General features: G+C 38.0%; 1 protein-coding gene across 4 annotated transcripts in view; it reads right to left on the bottom strand.

The window, feature by feature from the left end:
* Positions 1 to 3,527: 3,527 nt before the first annotated feature.
* Positions 3,528 to 20,436, bottom strand: part of YAP1 (Yes1 associated transcriptional regulator) — an 88,350-nt gene continuing 71,441 nt past the window's right edge. For 2 of the 4 annotated variants that reach the window (XM_063148904.1, XM_063148906.1), the window contains exons 6-9: positions 20,227 to 20,274; positions 13,011 to 13,141; positions 8,928 to 9,040; positions 3,528 to 8,316 (exon numbers count right to left, since the gene is read on the bottom strand). In XM_063148904.1, coding sequence (XP_063004974.1) covers positions 8,078 to 8,316; positions 8,928 to 9,040; positions 13,011 to 13,141; positions 20,227 to 20,274 — 531 coding nt within the window. In that variant the 3' untranslated portion in view covers positions 3,528 to 8,077. The remainder of the gene's footprint in view (positions 8,317 to 8,927; positions 9,041 to 13,010; positions 13,142 to 20,226; positions 20,275 to 20,436) is intronic. The other 2 variants (XM_063148907.1, XM_063148908.1) reach the window with 1 other exon arrangement.

The raw sequence follows: 20,436 nt of genomic DNA, 5'->3' as shown, positions 1-20,436 counted from the left end.
AAACTTGTAGAATCAGATGCATACCTTAGTGCAAAGATTATATTCATATGTGGTGATGTCACTGAGTAGAAGTCCCAGAATAGCACAGCTTGAGAATGAATTAATAGGAAGCACTTAATGCTTAACCCTCAAAGCATTTTGCAAACATTAACATTTCAGTACTGCCAGGACACAAGTAAAACCATGCACACAGCTTTCCTGGGAAATGGTAAAATGCCTCACTCAAAGGCTCAGCAGGAAGTCAGATGTGCCATTACAAGGTGGGAACTGTCTTTATCCAGGGCAGTGTGTACCCAGGTAGATTGTACCTGACTACATTTTAAAAAACATCTTTACCCTGTTTCAGATGTTGCCAGTGCAATCACTTCAATAAGGTGGTCATCTGTTAGATGTTAGTGACATTGAAAATAAAATGCAAGCAAATGTGAAGTGCCAAGACCACCAGATGTCTTCAAACTGAGACATTTCCAAAAGGAGGTCAGAAACACAGCCCTCATGCTGCAGCAGTACATGCCTGCTTCCTTCCTGTTTTCATGAACCTCACCAGGCTCCATTACTTCCTTTTCAAGGTGATGATAAAGTAAAATCCACATATTGCAATAGCAAAGCTCACCAGCAGAGATGACAGCTGTGAGGAACCTGAGCCTTACTGCAGTCATGGATCTTCATGTAAAACCAGCTTGTTTTCCAAACCATGGCTCACATACGGATGAGAAGAACTTGGATGCAGATACTACTGTTTGGGTGACAGATTTTCTAGCATTCTTGCCACTAAGCTGCAAAGAGAAATTTCTATTTCTTATAGTATTAAATTAAATTAATATTAATTAGAAAAATCTATATTCACAGAAAGATTACCAGATCCCGAAAGGCTGTTCACAGCAACAAAGACCTTTAAAAGGAGAGTCATGTTTTAAGTGAAATATAAACATTAGAAAAATAAAGGAAGTCACAGTTTCACACACTGGCAAATACAAATCTAAACCCTAGTGCTCTAGAGCAGGTGCTTGAATCACCTGCAGGCAGGGATGAAGGGGGTGGCAGGTACAGGCTGCATTGGTAGGAGGGCCTTAATCAGCCCAGCAGCTGTCACCTTCTGTAGCAGTGACACTTTTCTCAACCACAGACTGAATCTCACCTGTATGGCAAGAGCCATGCTGCCCCACAGGCTTTGCTTTTGCCAGCAACTTCTTGGACTACACAGCCACTGATAACCACTTTCAGGTTGAACCCCTGGCCAAACCACAAGGTACCTCACAGTTACTGCCATTTGCTGTGAGGTATCAGTACCTAAGTCACACAATTTCTTAGCACTGTGGGTTGGGATTTTGTCAAATACAAATACAACCAGTTACCTCGTTTCCACTGCAGACTCTGACAGTCCAGGATTGCAGCTGAACCTCTCCGAGGTCTCTGGGTCACACTTCAACAGCAGATGATGGGTATGAAAGGGTTACATCGCTGGGCAAAGCCTGAAAATGGCCCCTTGTCAGTCAAGAGAGCTGAGACAATTGCATTGCACACCTAACAATGAAACTGTGAAAGACTGAATTACTCCGTCAGCTTAAAAAACCCATCATGGCTAACAGCAGGTTAAATGCTGGGTAGGAGTATTCCTACCCAGGAGGACTGCTGTCCCTGCTCCTGCTAGGACAGCTGGCTGCAGAAGTCAAAGTAATGACACAGCCAAACTTTTCCAACCTCTAACAAGAAGAGGAATCCACTATGGTTCAAAAAAATCACGCTTGCTCATAACCATCCTGTACCAGAAGTTGGGCAGCATCACATTTGGAGTCAGACTGTAATTCTGTGCTATATTACAGACTTGAAACACGATGGCAGCTGCATTTTAGAACTCTGCTCTCCTCTGGGGACAAACTGCACTTAGTATTACAGTACAGTCAATAGGTGTTAGGAAAGCAAAGCTCACAGATGGTAAATACAATAAATAATTTGGAACACACCAGAGCAGCTCGGAATCGACATATATGAGAGGAGGAGAAAGAGCATTTCAGGTGAGATTGAATGTAGCATTTATCTGGAGCTCCAGTTTGTTGTTGCAGAACAGTGAAAAAGAAGCCTCTTGGGCTGCTCCTGATCCCTCCCCTTAAAAAGAAACCTAAGCCAAACAACCCCCTCCCCCCCCAGTCACACTTGCTAATAGACAGGAAAGTCCCATAAAACTACTTTGCCTCTCATGTTCTAAGTGGAGCCAATTTAATATATAAAATTCTATCATTCATGACCAACTGTATTCCCACACAAAGAAAATTAAGCCAGTCTGTGACAGCCTAGATCTATAGCACTCACTGTTACAACCTTTGCATTAAAGACAGAGTATGTCTGGAAAAGTAAAAACCATGAGTTTTCCACAAAATTTGTTAGGCAGCTTTGTCAGATGTGTCAGTATTTATGTGTTTCTCACTCAACATGCTCCCTCAGTGCCTGGAAAAGAACACATTGGCTGTTTTATTTAAGAGGCATTCAGCACTGGGTATGGTAGTTGGTACAAAGCTCTACCTCTGTTCTAAAGACAATTTGATTTTTCAGTTTAAGAGCTGGACTCACCATTTCTTGGCAACCAAGATCTCTCATCCCGTACCGACATCTTCCTATTTTGATGATACCTAAGTTTAGAGGGGGCTAACAGATAACCCCTGTTAGCATTAAGAAGTGGTGGCAACAAAGGTCAAGAAGCCCACCTTTACTCTTAGGAGGAACATATAAACTCTGGATGCTGATACTGTAAACAGAATCAGTGCCCTGGTTTATCTCTGAATGAACCTCTAAAACAGGAGGTGCTACACAGATCATAGCCTGATCTCAATTATTCTGTTGATGATCCAATATGAAAAATGCTTTCTTTGGCTGATAACTGGCACTTGCTTCCTTGGAAGCATATTATTTCTGGCTTACTGAAACAAATACTTTTTATTTTTAACTAAGTGTTGAAAATATTTCAAAGAGAATTGCAAAGTGAGCCTGTAATACCTGGACCAAATATCCTGTTTTGCAGTAATACAGTCTATTTAGGGCTGCCTCAGAAGGTCACTCATACTTCAACTACTGCAATATGTCACCACCTTATAAATGAGAGTGATATCAGCAAACAAAATTGGTACCTTATCATTCCCTGGTATTGGCTGCCTATTCCCAGGTGGAAGGTGTGATGTTACATTTAAATTTAAAGGATTTGGGTGACTAAAGCTGGCTATGAACTCAGAAGTACAAGACAAACTGATAAATCTATCAAGGGCTATACCCTTAACCAAGAAAACACACAAATTTGCTGAATTCCACAGGGTTGGGGCATTTGGTGCTGAGCCACAACAACTCTGGAACTGCCAAAATGCAAACAGCGTATGACTTTGGCCTTTCCAAATTGCACTACATTAAAAAAAATCCCATCTTTCAGACTGTTATACAGAAGGTCAAAATTAATGAAACCTGTCAAGATATTTTAAACTGAAATCTTCAGGCACTTTCAAGGTATATCATTACATATTTCACAATTCATAAGTCAAAACTTGGAAATGAAAATAGTGTGTCTTTATTGATAGTCTGCCACAAATTAATGCATAAACTTAAGAGTTAGCCAAAAATGTATCTGCCATCCGAACATGGCAAGCATTATCTGCAAAAAGTGGTTGCTTTCTTCTAGTAGATACCCAGATGTCCTGTTGCCAGGTCTCACTACAGTGCCATCTGCAATTAAAGTATTGTTTTACACAAGCTGCATGATGCTCACCAGAGTCACTGTCTCTTCATTCCTGCAAGCACACAGATATGTACACTTTAATGTTAAGCCTTTACTGAAGCCAGTGGAACTCATTTGTCTCTCAGGTGAGCTTGCACACCGTATTTGCAGAACTGGAGTTTACAACTACAAAAGCAATGACAAAGGGGGACAAGAACAGACGCACTACAATAGGCATTCCAACAATTCAATGCATCTATCTTACTGAAGGAAATCATATCTTTACATACTATTGAATGTTAAAAACGAACAAAGATGTTTAAGCACAAAGTATATATTTATACCAAATAAAACAACTGAAAAAGTATTACATAAAGAAAAATAATGTAACAGAATGTACTTAAGTACCTAGCTTACAGTCATGCTCATATCTAAAAATAACATTGTTAAGTAATATATATAATTTTGGACATAATTCTCTAACATACAACATGATTCTGTGATTCTAAATGTGGAGAGTACTTTTTCCATGATACAGAACACAAATTGTTTTATACAAGCACACCTGCTAATTTGTATAAAAAACATGCTTGTAAGTGAAAAGGTCACTGTAGTACTAATTTACCATGTAGTGTTAATCATGTTGAAATTGTCTCTTCTCCTTTTGCATTGGTGAGCGCCAACACTGAATGGTACAATATTTGATCCATATGGTTCACTGACACTGCAACCTGTTCCCAAGCAGCAGCCTAGCCGGGTGTTAACAGTACAGCTCTGTACAGCCCCATCTGTCTGCATATAGTGTATTTAAAACTAACAGCTACTACAATTATTACAATGATTTCTGTTTCAATATATACATCAGTATAAAATACTACTCAAAACACTTTTGCATTTCAAACAATTTTAACCACTTCATCAAACAATGCATTCGTAGAATTAAAAAAAAATCCGAATTAATATTGATTGCCAACAGTACAGCATCTCTATGGTATGTTTCCTAATAAGTGAGAGAACGGAAATGTCTTAATTAAAATAAGTATCACAAAACATAATTAATGTTAGAGCTGTTCAAGGATTCCCAGTTTATCAGTATCTACCCTAAGCCATGCTATCCAAGTACAGTATAAGCCATTTAGTGTTTCTACAATGAGAATAAAACATTCAAATATTAAAGCTGTGACAAACACACAAAAGCAAGGAAAGAGAATTTGTTCTGTACTCATTTCTGTTGTAGTGAGGTACAGCATATCAGGAGCTTGCACTCAGTGCATCAAATCTGGTTTTGTGCATGGACTGGGGAATGAGATGCTGCAGAGAGGGACATTGGGGTTCTGGTTGATGGCAAGTTGAACGTGAGCCAGCAGTGCCCTGGCAGCCAGGAGGGCCAACCCTGTCCTGGGGGCATCGGGCACAGCACGGCCAGCTGGGCAAGGGAGGGGATTGTCCTGCTCTGCCCTGGGCTGGGGCAGCCTCACCTCCAGTGCTGGGGGCAGTTCTGGGTGCCACAATATGAGAGGGATATTAAACTACTGGAGAGTGTCCAAAGGAGGGTGAAGGGCCTTGAGGGGAAGCCACTCTTCATGGCTGAGGTCACTTGGTCTGTTCAGCCTGGAGGAGACAAGGGGAGACCTCACTGCAGTCTGCAGCTTCCTCATGAGAGGAAGAGGAGGGACAAGTAAGATCTCTTCACTTTCAAGACCAAGGACAGGACCCAAGGGAATGGCCAGAAGCTGCGCCAGGGGAGGTTTAGGTTGGATATCAGGAAAAGGTTCTTCACCCAGAGGGTGTTTGGGCACTGGAACAGGCTCCCCAGGGAAGTGGTCACAGCACCAGCCTGGCAGAGTTCAAGAAGCATTTGGACAACGCTCTCAGGCACATGGTGTGAAGCTTGGGGTGTCTTGTGCAGGGGAAGGAGTTGGACTTGATAATTCTGATGGGTCCCTTCCAACTCAGCTTATTCTGTGATTCTGTATGTGCTACGATACCTGGATACAACTGTGGAAGACAGCTGAAATAAAATCAACTCTGAATTTCCTTGCTGTTGTGGTTTTATGTCAGATCGTTCAAGTTAGGAAAACTTAGTGTCTTTTTCTTTTCCTGAAGGGAGGGAGAGAGAGGAATTCATAATGAATTTAAAAAAATGCTACTAAAATCCCTATCTTGGACACAATAACATTGCTTTAGGAGCTACTGTGTCATTGCACAATATAAGTGGCCTATTACTCACTGAATTATTGGTGTAGCAGAATACATATCATTGTGAATGTGTTTTAAAAATTATTATTTTAAAACTTGCCTGTATCCCATAACAAGCCATAAAATTTTGTGTTTTTCAAACACTAATACATTTATGTAAAGTAGTAAATGTACATTTCTAGTGGCAAATTTCAAATCTCTGCCTCTGCTGCTTCAGTTTTTAAAACAGGATTTGGTTAAGAATTTTCATTCTTTACATCATCCTAAACCAGAATTATTTCTGAAGCATAAAAGAAATCCAAACTGCAATAGTAATATCATGGGGTTTTTAATTTGTTTTGCTGATTTGTTCCTAGCTTAAAAAATAATCAGTGTCTTGAGAAAAAATGCAAAACAGTAAACCCCAAAAAATCTCTCCTCAGAGAAGTCCCCGCTAACTGAGAGTTTTTTCCAAAACTAAGTTTCACACTTAACAGTATCTTTATAGTCATGTTATACACCCTTGAAAATAAAGGCTCACTGTTGAGAATGGTGATAGGCCCTTAATTTTAGAGGTGTTAACTGGTGACACTATTTTTCATCAGAAAAAAACTCAAAAGCCCCACAGAAATTCATAGCTTATACTGAAAGTTTGATTCACGCTCATTTTGTTCATTTAAAAATACTCTTTGGAAACTTGTGTCAACTCCTGCAGACAACTTAGTGATACATCTTTTCCTGTTAAAATAAAAATGATTCATATTCACCTCTACCCCATGCTAAGCTCTACTACTAATATACACTTCATTACCTGCTCATGTCACCATCTAACACATATCTTTACATTCTTCTACATATAGTGTCCAGGGCTTATTTTTCACCAAACAGAACTAGACAACTATTACAATTATAAGTTTTTATCGAGAAGTTTTTTGGTGTTCTAGCCTTTTCATTGCAACACACAGTGATATTAATAGTTCAGAATTTTTGTCCCTGTTAACTTAAGAGAAACTTTTCATAAATTTTTTTTCCCATTAAGGATTTTAAAATCTGAACTCACTTAAAGATCAAAACTGAAAACCAGAAGCGAGATTAGATGTAATTTTAAAATGTTTCTGCTACTTTAAGATGCATTTAAAATTTGTACACATGACAAAGGACTCTTTAACATTGCTGTAATCAGATTCTAATTCAAAGTCTCGCAAATACATATGAAAAATAAGCCACTGGTCATGAAATCTAATGATTACATTCAAAGCTAGCCTTTAAAAAAATAAAAAAAGTTACAGGCAAAACATACTGGTTTATGTACTCACTAGCTTATCAGGCTACAATAGGCATGGTTTAAGTATAAAAAAAAGCAGACAATTTAGATTTAAATAAGACTGTGTGAAATCAGAAAAAAACCCTTAGATTTCACTATTAAAAAAACCAACCCAGAACACCTATAATTACTTCCCATCCTACAGCTACAGTTAAACCAACTAACAAAAATAATTAAAGTATTTTTGAAAAATGGAAGTTAGGCTAGAGTATGTGGCAACAATCAAAGTTCATATATGTTTCTATGTAAAATGACTCATGATTTACTATAACATAAAATACAAACAAGAGCACTTCGTGGCTAATGCAAGAGCTACTAGTAGGAACACTTAATGCCAAACAGTCTCTTCAGCCCTCCTTTACGTCTTATCTCCAAATCAGTATTGACTTCTTTTGACCAGATACATCATTTTTGGCTTGTCACCCCAGTATGTCATGTTTTACCACTTGCCACAGGCAGCAGGAGACAACTAGCTGAGCAAACTACAAGCAGTGACATGCAGAAATTAACTCTCAAATCTGAGTACTTAGATAAAATGATACGCAAGCGCACACTAGGACAAAAGGAATGGCATTCGTCATCCAAAATAGGCTCATCATCCCTCCCCACCCCCCTCCAACAGTAGTTGCAACAGCAATAGAAAAAGATCAAGAAGATGTCTGTTCTTCAGAGTCAACTGTGAAAAAAAGTCAGCAATATATAACAGCAGCGATGGACAAGGAAGAGCAAACCCAAACAAACTTGCTGAGTATTTGTTCATTTACTTTTTCTGAACACAAGCCAAAGTGCATCACACTGGCTTGTTCTGAACTTCAGATACAGATGTCCTAATCTCCTTAGATCCTTCACAGATTTAGAATTCAGTCTCCCTGAGGCCCCTATAACCAAGTAAGAAAACTCTCTTTATCTAGCTTGGTGGCTGCCAAGACAGATTCCATGTCATTAAGGATGTCAGAGCTCAAAGCCTCTTGCAGACTTGGCATCAGTTCTTCTCCTTCTATATTCATTCCATCTCCTTCCAGTGTCCCAAGGTCCACATTTGTCCCTGGAATGGCTTCAAGGTAGTCTGGGAAACGGTTCTGATGGGATGGTATGTTACTTTGGCCGATACTGTCACCTAGTTATAACACAAAGATGGATATTAAGTATACTGGAAGTACCAAGCTTACAATTTATCAGGACAACTGGTTAAAGGTTAATCATGTACCTCTTGCATCATACAAGCAGCGTGACTCACAGAAATCCATCACAAACCCCAAAGATAACTTGGCTGCATGCAGACGTACAAAGAACATGCCTTTGTTTCCAACTTGCACCTACTGACCCAAATCTTACAGATCTTTGATGGCATTTAGCACAATTTAATTTTGACACTTGAAGGAAAAAGACAATACTGAGTCAAATACAGTTTTGGAGTGGTATTAACAACCCTGGATGAGGTACTATTCTTAGCCCTGAACAACATTACTTCAAAAAGCAAACACACTTAAATTCCTTATAAAAACAGAAGTGATACTACTTACGAGCAATTTCCCCATCCTCCCAATACACTTGATTACAAATATATTTTTTCATAAATCTAATGTTTCTATCAGAGAAACAGGGGAAACAGGAAAAGGTAGAAAACAATGCAAAGGGTATCAGAGCTTTTCAGAACTGCTTGTTTTCACTGCAAATGGAGACAAGTGTATTTGGAAAACATGCATTAAAAATGTACACAAACCAGACCTGTATCCATCTCATCAACACTGTTCAGGAAGTCATCTGGGGTTCTGGGTACACTGTAACTGCTCATGCTAAGGCCACTATCTGTGCTTTCATCTCTGGAGTGATATGTTCCACTGTAACAGAAGAAAAGGAGGAAAAAAAATGAGGGTAGAGCACTGAAAAAAAATTAAAATAGATGCTTGTTTTGAACTAATTTATGGCCTTTGAAAACACTGCTACCATGAGAAATCCCCAATTCTAATAAAAAACTGAAGCATTTGTTTGCATGAGACACCTGGGTTTTATTTTATGCAGACCTTTTCCAATGAAAACCATATTATTTAGATTCAATGAAACTTGATGAGAACATATGTAAGCAGCTTTAAGAAATGGCCTACTGTGTGTTGTGCATAATTTTAGTCTTTTCACACCCACCCAGCTAAAACCTTTCAAAGCATATCAGATAATCAATAATGATTATAAAAATAATAGTAATTATGGTGCACCCTTTTATGTTTCCATAAGGATAAAAAAATACTTCTAACTAATGTTCCCATGTTTAATCAACCACTGAAGTGTATTTTTAGGTCACTGCTGTTATAAATAGTTGGAACTCCTTTAGCAATTCTTCAATTGCTTCCCACTGCTGCATTACTGCTTGTTCAGTCACACATGTCAAGGCAAGAGAGCACCCAAATATAAATCAAACCCTGGTACAGAAGCCATCCTATAAACAAACCCTGCTCAGAATGATCTTGCTGACAGAACAGTTAACCAGACTGATGGCATGGGGCCTTACATGCCTTCACTTTCTTACTTGCCAGCGCAGCAAGCAAGACCAAGAGAGCCAGAGTGGAAAATGTGGGAAGGGGAGGGGAAGTAGGCCACTGTGTTGAGATTATATAGCATGGTTTTAGAGCAGGGGTCTGCAGGGATCACTGTGTGACATAGCAGGAGGAGCTGATCCCATGTCAGCCAGCTGCTTCCAGGTGTCTCCAAAGAGGCCCAGCTGCCCACAGCTGAGCCCATCAGTGACGATGGTGGTACTTTGGCATAACATATTTAAGAAGAGGGGAAAAATGCTGAACAGCAGATGGGAGAGAGGAGTGAGAATATGTAAGGGCAACAGCCTGCAGACCCCAGGGTTGGGGCAGGAGGAGGGGCAGGAGGTGCTCCAGGCACCAGAGCAGAGATTCCCCTGCCGCCCTTGGTGGACAGACCATGGTGAAGCAGCTGTGCCCCTGCAGCCTGTGGAGATGCCAGGGGGAGCAGAGATCCACCTGCAGCCCGTGGAGGATCCATGCCAGAGCAGGGAGATGCCTGAAGGAGGCTGTGACCCCGTGGGAGGCCCATTTTGGAGCAGGCTGACAGCACCAGCAGCCCCATGGTGAGAGAAGCCCATGCTGGAGCAGCTTTGCTGGCAGGAGCTGTGACCTGCATAAGCAGTTGTTGAAGGCCATCATTACCTCCCTCCCCCTGCATCCTCTAATATTTAGTATTCACAAAATGTTTTCAAAATATGTATTTCTTCAGGTTATGTATTCTGAGATTCACTGAGAATCCTTACTGATTTTCCATGTGGCATCCTCAATGAACATCAACTTGATTTACTGTTCCAATTATCATTTGAAGACATACTAATCGTCCTCATGATGTACTTGTGAAGTATATACTATATGCCTTTTTGTCAGGTATGAATAACCAAAAAAATTATGAACAGCTATTCAACATCAGATGCCAGAAGAATGCCTTCAGCTATGTATATAAATATATATATTTGATTCCATGAAGGCAACTTTGCACTACAAGAAAGGAACCTAACAGTTCTTTATAGATAAATCATAAATACTTCTCTGTTTTTAGACTGATTTAAGAACTGAATCACCACACATTCGATACAATCCTAGTAATTAAACTTAAACAATTTAGAACTTCTGTGAACAAAAATCTGGTTTACTTTATGGGACAAACTACTAAAAACAGAACTGAGACTATGCTGAACTAAATCACTCCAGTGGAGAAGGCTTTTTGGCTGTTGGTCTCACACTTGGAATATCCAGCACTTCTCTTCAAATCGCTCCTTAATACACATTTCCTCTTTCTTCAGCAAGGATTTGTTCATTTAGTAGTCACACCACCCAAAATTACCACATGCAACTAAACAGCATTACCCAAAATAGAGTGGATTCTTCTTCAAATAATCATTGTTAAAATATGTGTATACAAAAGAAGAAATACCAATTTAGGAGTTAAACAGAGAACTACCATCACTACCAGTATAAATCTAACCGACAAAAATATATAAACAAGTGTGGCAAATCAAAAGGTGAAATAGTCTAATGAAGTCTGCATTGATGAATATCCATTAAAAAAATAAAAAATCAAATATACCATAATGATGGTAAGTACTGAAGATAGCAGGCAGATTTGATTATGCATTTTAACCACTACTGAGCAATTATCTCAAATTGCTCCAATGTAGTGATTCTCTGAGATTTTTTAATGCTTCTATTATATAGGCAGCAGAAAATATCAAACAACCTAAACTCTGAATAGATAACTCCGGGGCCTAAATTTAGTACTGTCTCACGAGGAACTTTATATACACCCTATAAGGACAGAAAGGAGAATTTCCTAAAGTCTGAACTTTAACTTAAGGAGTATCAACAAGACCTTTAGGTCATAGTCCAAAACTATTGGACTGCTTTCTGAGACAGCAATGCATATTCACAGATGTCCTTTCTTAAAAATCCCTTTCCCTCACCCATATGGCAGAATTAAGTGCAGTGCCACACATGCACCTGCCCAGGAGACAAATTTTCAGACCAAAACACAAATTAAGTTAATCTCAAGTCAAATACAGATTTGCAGTATTTTGTATGGGGTAAGGGCTACATTAAAAAAAAAAAATAAACCCAAACATATATGCCACCAGGCAAGCAGTATCTTTTTGTATTTTGCAGTAAATATCAATCTGCCATAAAATTACAGAATGCAAATTTGCCCCTTCTAGCTTTTTCCTCTGTTTCTAGTTAATGGCAAAGATCCATCACTTTATATTTTATGTGTGTAGACTCACAATGGATAAACTGCATCAGCCATTTGAAACCTAAAGGCGCATTTCCTTCAGGTCAGAAGACAGGTTTTGAAGATGTGAGGACCTGTATGATGTATGATGGCAACAGCCTTCCAGCAGTTCAAGCTAGAATTTTACTACACCACATTGATACCATCACCTATCTACAGAGGCTTCTCATACAAGAGCAAGTCAGGTTTAAATTGTCTTGTCTCTTTTATTTCATAGGACAAAGCCAGCACAGTCAAGGCTCACCCAAGAACACCCTACAGGATGAATTCCATGTAGGATTATCCCTCCAAAAAACATCAAGTTTTCTAATCATAATTGTCAGTGTAGGAGATAAATCTGCCCAAAGGGATTACCTAAAATACAGATATCACTTATCTCAAGCTGCAACAGTGTCTCTAAAGTTGTAATGTTTGGTGGGAAGCATTTGCAAGCTGAAATTTGAACAGTATTTCCAACAAAATAAACATTTCAAGTCAGAGGGATTTGGGGAAAAGTTTTATGAAAGACTAGTCTATATTGTAAGATTCCAAATCTTGAATGAAAATACCCACTTCAAAATAATACAGCATTTAAAATGAAACATGCCACTATTTGTAGACCTAACATTAGCAGAGTAAAAATACTGCTAAATACCTGAAGTGGAAGGGAGGGGTGAATGGGGAAACCTTAAAATGAACCTCAAGCTGTAATCCTAAATGTGCCTCACAGTTCATTTGATCTCACAGCGAGCTATTCACAAATTGAGTCAGTAATTTGAAATGACTGTTAGTCAACACATTATGCAGAGGCAAACATGTTATGACTTTGAATAAAAACCTTCCTACAAGTCTGAACAGACTACTTCCTCCCACAGGAGACAGTTTTTAATCTTCAGCTTTTACTAGACTTGCCATTTAAGGAAAGATTCATTTACAGCTGTGGCTCTTGGCACAGACAGATGTTCAAAATAAACTATTACATGTACCAAACAGAATTTTAAATCAAATTTCTTTCCTCTAGTAGCTATTCGTACAAACCTGTTAAGAAAGGGATCAGAACTATTTGTAGTCATTGTTCTCAGTTCCTGAGACATTCCAGGAGATGACACGGGGTTTTGAGATCCACCGTCCTGTTCCATTGTTGGAAGCTGGCTACGGAGAGCCAATTCCTACAACAGCAGGAGAGGGAGAAAGAGAGATCATGTTAGGCATTTGAATGCACTTTCTAGATACATAAACACATGACATTATAGATAATTGATGCTTTTACTGCTTCCAGTAACAAGAGTTAAATGAAATGAAACTAAAGTTTCTGAGGACAAAGCAAGAATCTGTACTGGCTTCAATGAAAACGCAAGTTCCAGCAGCCATGACCATCATTACAGAGACTGCGCTGTATATGTATTTATGGATATAAATATCTGTATGCTTACACAAAGATTTTCTAGTTCACTTCAGTATCTTTCTGCTAAGTCTATACTTAAACCAAAACAAGAATTGTTAATACTATCTGACCCCTAATATAACCTGTATAGCTTTGCTAAATTTCTTCAGATTTCTTTTAAATTCTGATTTAGTTCTTGGCTCCCTTTGTACCTTTGAAAGCAAACTTTCAAGTCTTTCCCTAAAAGTTTCCATTCATTCCTCCTGTTTGAGGCATGCATTTGAAATTTCTGACTGATCAGATCCAGGATTAGTTCCCTATGTAAATTCCGTAACTCCTCAAATTCAGAGTAATTTCTTAGTAAGGCCCAGACACTGCACTTCTGAAGCTACAAACCTAATTGCATATAATTTTTTACCCATCTGAATGTTCACCAGCTTGAATCAAACCATTCACTAGGCTTGTAATTACTAATTGATGAAAGTGTTAACATAAAATGCATCACATTAAGGGCAGATGGAAATAAGCAACATTTGATGTTATTTCTAGTGATCCTTCTCCCCTTTTTAAACAAGTAATACATGAGTTACACATGTGAAAATACAGTAATTTTCTTCAAGCAACTCTATTCAAACATCATCAATGTCCCACCAAGACTGAGCTTTGTTATTGCAGAGACTGATAAATCTATTGACCATCCTGTCAATCACCATTGCTGGTAGTATGTGACTTCCAGGCTGTGCCTAGGAAGATAATCTCAGTCAAAACCAATCCTGTCAGTCTTGACAATACTTAGTATTTCTCACTTGTAAAATGAGAGATCTTCATCCATTTTCAATGATAAGCTTAAGGACTACTATACTGTAGTCTTTTAGTATATAAAACTAACTTTGCCCCAATTCTTTTTCCAAGTGATTTCTTTATAAGAAATCTAAGGTTATTTAATTTTATTTCCAGCAGACTGTGTATTGAAGCTTCCCTGCTGACAGGTTCTCTTTTCTTTTCCAATCTTCATATGCTTCACTCTCATTCCTGTGGATTACTATTCTACATATTCCTTTAGGTTTTATGTCTTGTATTAGAAAATTTTCTCACTACAGCTAATTAGATCTCTGCAGAAAGTGTACAAGCATACCATTGGTTTCTGTGTTCATCACTGTGTTCAAGTAAACCTAGCCCTCTGCTCATCAGCACTTATTTGGCCACTGTTCTAACAAACAGTAATAATACTCCATCCCCATTTTCAGATCACAGGACACTAAACATCTTTTAATAATTCTAAAGGCTTATCCACATGATTTTCAATTGGTTATGTAATAAAACCAAATGTGAAGCCTATATAATGACCTCTTACTTCACAGCTAAGTTTGCAGCCTTGTATCAGTGACAAGTTACCTGATATACAGGTAGACTCATCCATATCTAAAAAAGAAAGAAAGAAGCATTCTCTCCTGGAATTTCCCAAACACTGATCTGAAGAAGTTAGAAGGTCTTAGACCAGCTATCCCAGAGACAGCTCAAGAACTGCTCACCCATGTGGCGTGTCCTTTTGCCCTTCCCTCTTGGTTTGATCTGTACATTACATCTTTATTTCTTTGGGCAGCAGTCCCTGATTTGGATGAAGAGGAGGAGCCAAAAGTGCCAGCAGACTGCAGAAGCAGCTTCGTGACACACCAGTGCCACAAAGAGTGGTTACAAGGCAAAGTCTACATGGAGTCATTTCTGTATAGGAACTAAAGTGATATTTTATCTCCTTTGTGTGGCCTTTCCAACTGGAATTGCCTCCTGATTCAATAGTTGTGAGGAAGATAAGAAATCCAGATGTCCCCTTTTCAAGAGCTACTGACACCAGGAAAGAAAAAAAACCCACAATTTTTCTTCTGTTACTATGAGAAAAAAAATCAGTACAAAGGAACAAGAAATTCAGAAAAACAGTGAAATTACCTTTGTATTTTTCTAAATCCTCAGAGTGTAGGAGAGATTGAAGTTTCATCAATACATAAACTCAAATAGTATGGTAAAAATAAATGCAGCTCAAGATGCTAGCCAGCTAAAACAAAAAAAATCTAATTTCTTTAAAGGCCCACTATAGAGATGTATTAAACCAGGAGAGAGAACTATATTTTGCCTATTCTTTGGCATGTACTATGTAGTGAAACTAGTATTTTTAAAATTAGTACTGCTTTTATCTCTGTTTTAACAACATTGCTAAAAAATGGAAAACTGCAACTATTTTTAACTATTTATAAGTAGCATTACTGCTACTTTTACAGGAGTCAGAAGCACTTTCCCTTCAAAAGAATGTTATTACTCATCTAAGTAATAAATTTATGTCATTCTGGGAGTCTGAAAGAGAAAGGAATTACCAAAAAAGACAAGCTATTGAGAAACAAATACAGGGCAATTTTTAATAATTTTGTAAGACAAGCAGAGTTTCCTAAAGGCCTAAAGAGTATGTTAAGACTATTTTTCCTAAAAGGTATAAAAATGGAAGCTGAAGTTGTGTTGCTTAAAGAACAGTCTTTTCATTTCTCCTTCCTTATAAACCTGTTTTGCAATAAAAAAACGTTGTAGATTTTCTGTACTTCAAAAATGTATGGGAGTGTCCAAGTCTCTCCCAGCTCCAAAACAGAGCAATGTGAACTCAAGGCTTTTAATTCATGCTTTGAAATATGGCTTTATTAGAAGTATTTAAAGTCTGGAGGCAAAAACAAAACTATGACAAAATCCTGGCTTAGATTTCCATGAATTGATCTCATCCTATTTTTTAAGTATGTCAAACCTTGTTTTAAGTACCTCTGGGAAAAGAAAAAAAAGTAGCATTCCTACTGTTAGCAGAAAAGCTGAATTTTAGTTATTACACACACCAAAATGATCTGTCATCTCCTTAAATAATTTTTAAAATAAGGTCAGCACTGTGTCATTTATCTGGCTGACCTCATGCACTTTTTTTTTCCATAATTCCAGACAGATTAAGTTTTACATTAAGTTACAGGTCATTCACACCATGTTCAAATTAACTTTATAAAACTACCCTTTTAGGAGCATTTTTATCTTCACTGGCTTTTGAGGAAAGGCAGATGTCTCGTGCAACCCACTTATATTCTTACTGTATTAAACCTATGATATGCTACTCAATTTTACTTGGTATATCCTGATAATTGGTTTTGCAAATTTACTTTAAAAGCGCCAATTTTAACATTTCTGCCCCAAACCATCACTTGACTTTCAAATGATCCACAGGCTTTCCTGGGATGGGACAGAAGTTTTAGGGGAAAGAGGAGACCACAACACTTATGGGCAGACTTACAGTTGCTTCTTCAGATTAAGTGCCTGCATTTTTGTGAGGGCCACAAAGTTCCAGCACACACACAAACAGGGAAGACACGGGGACTGATGGAAGACAAATGAACTCAGCAATGAGGAGCTGGGCAATTTGTGAGGGCTGAGCAGGAAATGGACCGTTCACTGCTTCAGTCACAACAACCAGCACAGCCAGTGAATGCAGTTCTGATTTACTATACAGACTTTTAAACAAGGTATTTATCCATAAAGATCTACACACATGAGCAAGCAATACAATTATTTTGTTGATCTGTAAAGCTTAGAAACAAGCTAGAAACGAGCAGTAGATACAGGATCAGCAAGCATATAAAGAGGAACTTATAAATATGTAGTATGCTGATCTCATTAGCAAATACTCTAATATTAGCAGCAAATAAATAAGAAATCTTCCATTCTCAGCACAAGAAAATAATCTGCACAACATCCAAGAATAATGCCATCAGTACCTCGACATTATTCGCCTCTATTTCTTTCCACAGCACACTGTAAGGGAAGAAATCTGTTACTTAACTACCTGTTCAATTTTGTGACATATACAAAACTTGATTGACATCTGCTCTACTTTAGAAATTGCTGACAATCAGATGCTAACTGCAGGAAAATGGAAAGAGAGCTAGTAGGGATGGAGTGAAAGTCAAGTCATGCAGTCTCTTTACTAGGACAGACAGACATTTTTAAGGTTTCACAAATAACTGATGATGATAAGCACAAGTAACTGAACATATGCTTGGTGTTTTTAAATTTCCTGGATGTATCAACAGTTCTTGCTGATACACAGTAAGTCTGAAAGTTGTAATTTTTGCTACAGGTACCTTTGACCTTTAGAATTTCAGTAAAATACATCCTCATTCAAACCAGAAGAGTCTCTTACAGTGCTTTCTATAAAAAATTAAGCTGAGCAATTATTTGCTTTTTCCAGAAGGTAAGGCTTCCATACACAACACTTGGAATGTTAGTGTCACCACAGGATACTGCAGTTCCATGGCAGAGCAACCACAACCTGGCAGGAACACTGTGGTTACCCAGTACCAAAAAACCTGATCACAGATATAAATACAACCATGGTACTGTACCCAGGCTACCTGGGGAAAAATGTCAAGAAGGATCAGGATGTTGGGCTAGATGACCTCCACCAGTCCCTTCTAACCTAGTGATTGTGTGACATGAAAAGTTCAGATACAGTTAAAAGTTAAGGAACATTTCTCAGATGTTTTTAATCCATCCATACAAGGGATTTCATTGGATGCAAGCTTCAAGAATGCCAGTGTTACATAATTTCTTTACAAACGAAAGACCTTGGCAATCCCTCTCTAAAACAGACTTAGCTGTCCCAGAATTAAGAGCATTGAATATATGAAGATTTAATTTTTATTATTCCTTAAAAGAATATATAAAAGTTAGCAAGAGAAGCAATTACTCTGCCACCAAGCACAGCTTTATCATCAGGGAAGCAGGTAATTCCTCCAAACTTTATTAATTTTAATCAAAAAGAAAGAAAGACCTGTCTGAGAGAAAATGTTGACCAAAGAAATTTTAATTCTTCCTATACATTTTCCAAATTAACTAGGTCAGCTGTGATCTGATCAGATGTACAGACTGGGACTTCAACAGCAGCAGCATCAGAGAAGACAGACTACATTTGCCTCTACAGTCCAAGGCCTCAAGAAGCATTTAGAGAACCAGAACCCTGAAGCAGCTCTCTAAGCACTTTCTTCCACCTGTGGCTATTCATTACTTTACTGAGGTGATATGAAAACACAAAAAGTACATTTAGATGGTGTGACACAAATAGTCTAGTATTACAGAACTTTAAAGGTGACATGATTGCCCATTCTTCCTCCCAACAGATCTCTCACACACACCTTGACTCATTAGCAAGTGCAGACTAATAAAACTGATGCCAGGCAGGAGGTTCAGTAGGAAGCAAGTCTAAATATAAATGGAATCCTGATTTTTGTATGGCTCCTTTCATCAGTTTCCACTCCAAACAGAGCAGAGTGACCAGTACATATACATTTAATGACTTATCAGTATAGCCCCTTTGAGTTTTTGCTGTTTTGTAGGATTTAAAGCCATAATTTCAAGAAGTTCCAAAAACCGCATCTTACACAGTACGGTATGAAACTGATAACAAACTTCTCCATTTCCTGTATTTTTTTGAGTTGGCAACAGGAAGAAATTAGTGGAAGAGTGAACAATGACAGGGCTTCAGGCATAGAAGAAAACACAGAATAGACTTTTGGCATTCTGTAAGAAAAACATCCCCTATGAATGACCTAATTATGCTAGAAGATAAGGTATTTTACTCCACTACTGTGGAGTAGTTCACCTTTGTTTATTCTCTTGTATACCCATTATTCTTGAGGACTTTTTTTCCTCCTCCAGAACAGAATCTAATATTGACTGATAAGATCATTATGTGGCTAATGCTTTGTTAATTAATCAAATTACTAGATCTCAATTAAAATGCTTCTGTTTAAGAGCAGCTCTGGTATTGCCAAACAAGAAAGCATTTATTCCAGGGTGTCAGCACTAAGGTCTGAGGTTTCTGTATCTCAGAACTAGTAACATTCAAGGTTGTGGTACTCAGAATGCAACAGTACATCAGTACTCATGGCTTCCAAACAGAGGATATTTTCATTTATTCTATTTTTCTTGCCTAGTGCATACAGAGGTTTTTCTTAAAAAAACAAAGAACAGTACAAGCTAATATAAATATTGGTACTAAGAATCAGTAGATTAAAATACTGTTATCATTCGTAAACATGAAGTTCTCTGAATATATCCATAAATCCACCCTTCCAGAGATTCATTCTATGTTCAACTTCTTTAGCAACTGAAAGAAGACCACATTAAGCTGTTTATTATACTTCACATTTTGAACAATTTTATTTTGGTCTGAGCTTTTCATAACTATACAGTTGTTTCTTATATGCGTGCAAGAGGCAGTTAAACATCCAAATGGAAAAACTATACTGCATAGCAATTATATTGTTCCTCTAATCTATTAAGTAATTCTGTTACACTATGCGTGCTTAAAAATCGTAACTATTTCAAGTGACTCTTCATTAAGTGATAACAGATATCCTTCTCTAAGATCATACCTGCTTTAATGAACTGATAAGAACATTCATATGAACAGTACTTAAAAGTCACCAACTACTACCTTAGGTAGTTTGCTTCAAACAAACATCTTGATGACATCAGGACTGGAACAGCAGTACCCTCAAGAATGCTAAACAAGAAGGCTGTTTTCAATGTAAAAAGATGTGCAATGAATTCCTTGTTTGCTATTAAATATTGATATAAAGTTGTGGTAATGGAGCACTCCTAAAAACAGTGTTACGGCTGTGACCAGAAAAGTGATTCAAAAATGTGCATGGCAGAGGCTGGTTTTTTGTTTGCTGGTTTTGGGTTTCTTCCCCTTCTTTTTTAGAATGTTTTCATGTAGCAAAAAGTTCCCTGCTAGCCTAATTTAATGCTTTCATTTTTCTAATTACGCTGAAACATCAGTTTAGAGCCTACCTGATGTTTTGGAGAATTTGCTGTGCTGGGATTGATATTCCGCAATGCCTAAGAGTAAAAATAAGATGGATAAAAATTACTTTAGCTGCACGGTTTACCTATGCAGGCTGTCTTATAAACACCATCTTGTAGTATCAAGCCCCCGAGACAGGCCAGATGAGACAGGATAAGGGAGTTAAGAACTGTGAAAATCATGACACAGTGAAACAA

Source organism: Melospiza melodia, chromosome 2, assembly GCF_035770615.1.
Source record: "Melospiza melodia melodia isolate bMelMel2 chromosome 2, bMelMel2.pri, whole genome shotgun sequence".
Taxonomy (NCBI): Eukaryota; Metazoa; Chordata; class Aves; order Passeriformes; family Passerellidae; genus Melospiza; species Melospiza melodia.
Note: the sequence above shows the minus strand (reverse complement) of the source record. Positions and strands in the feature narration are given on the sequence as shown.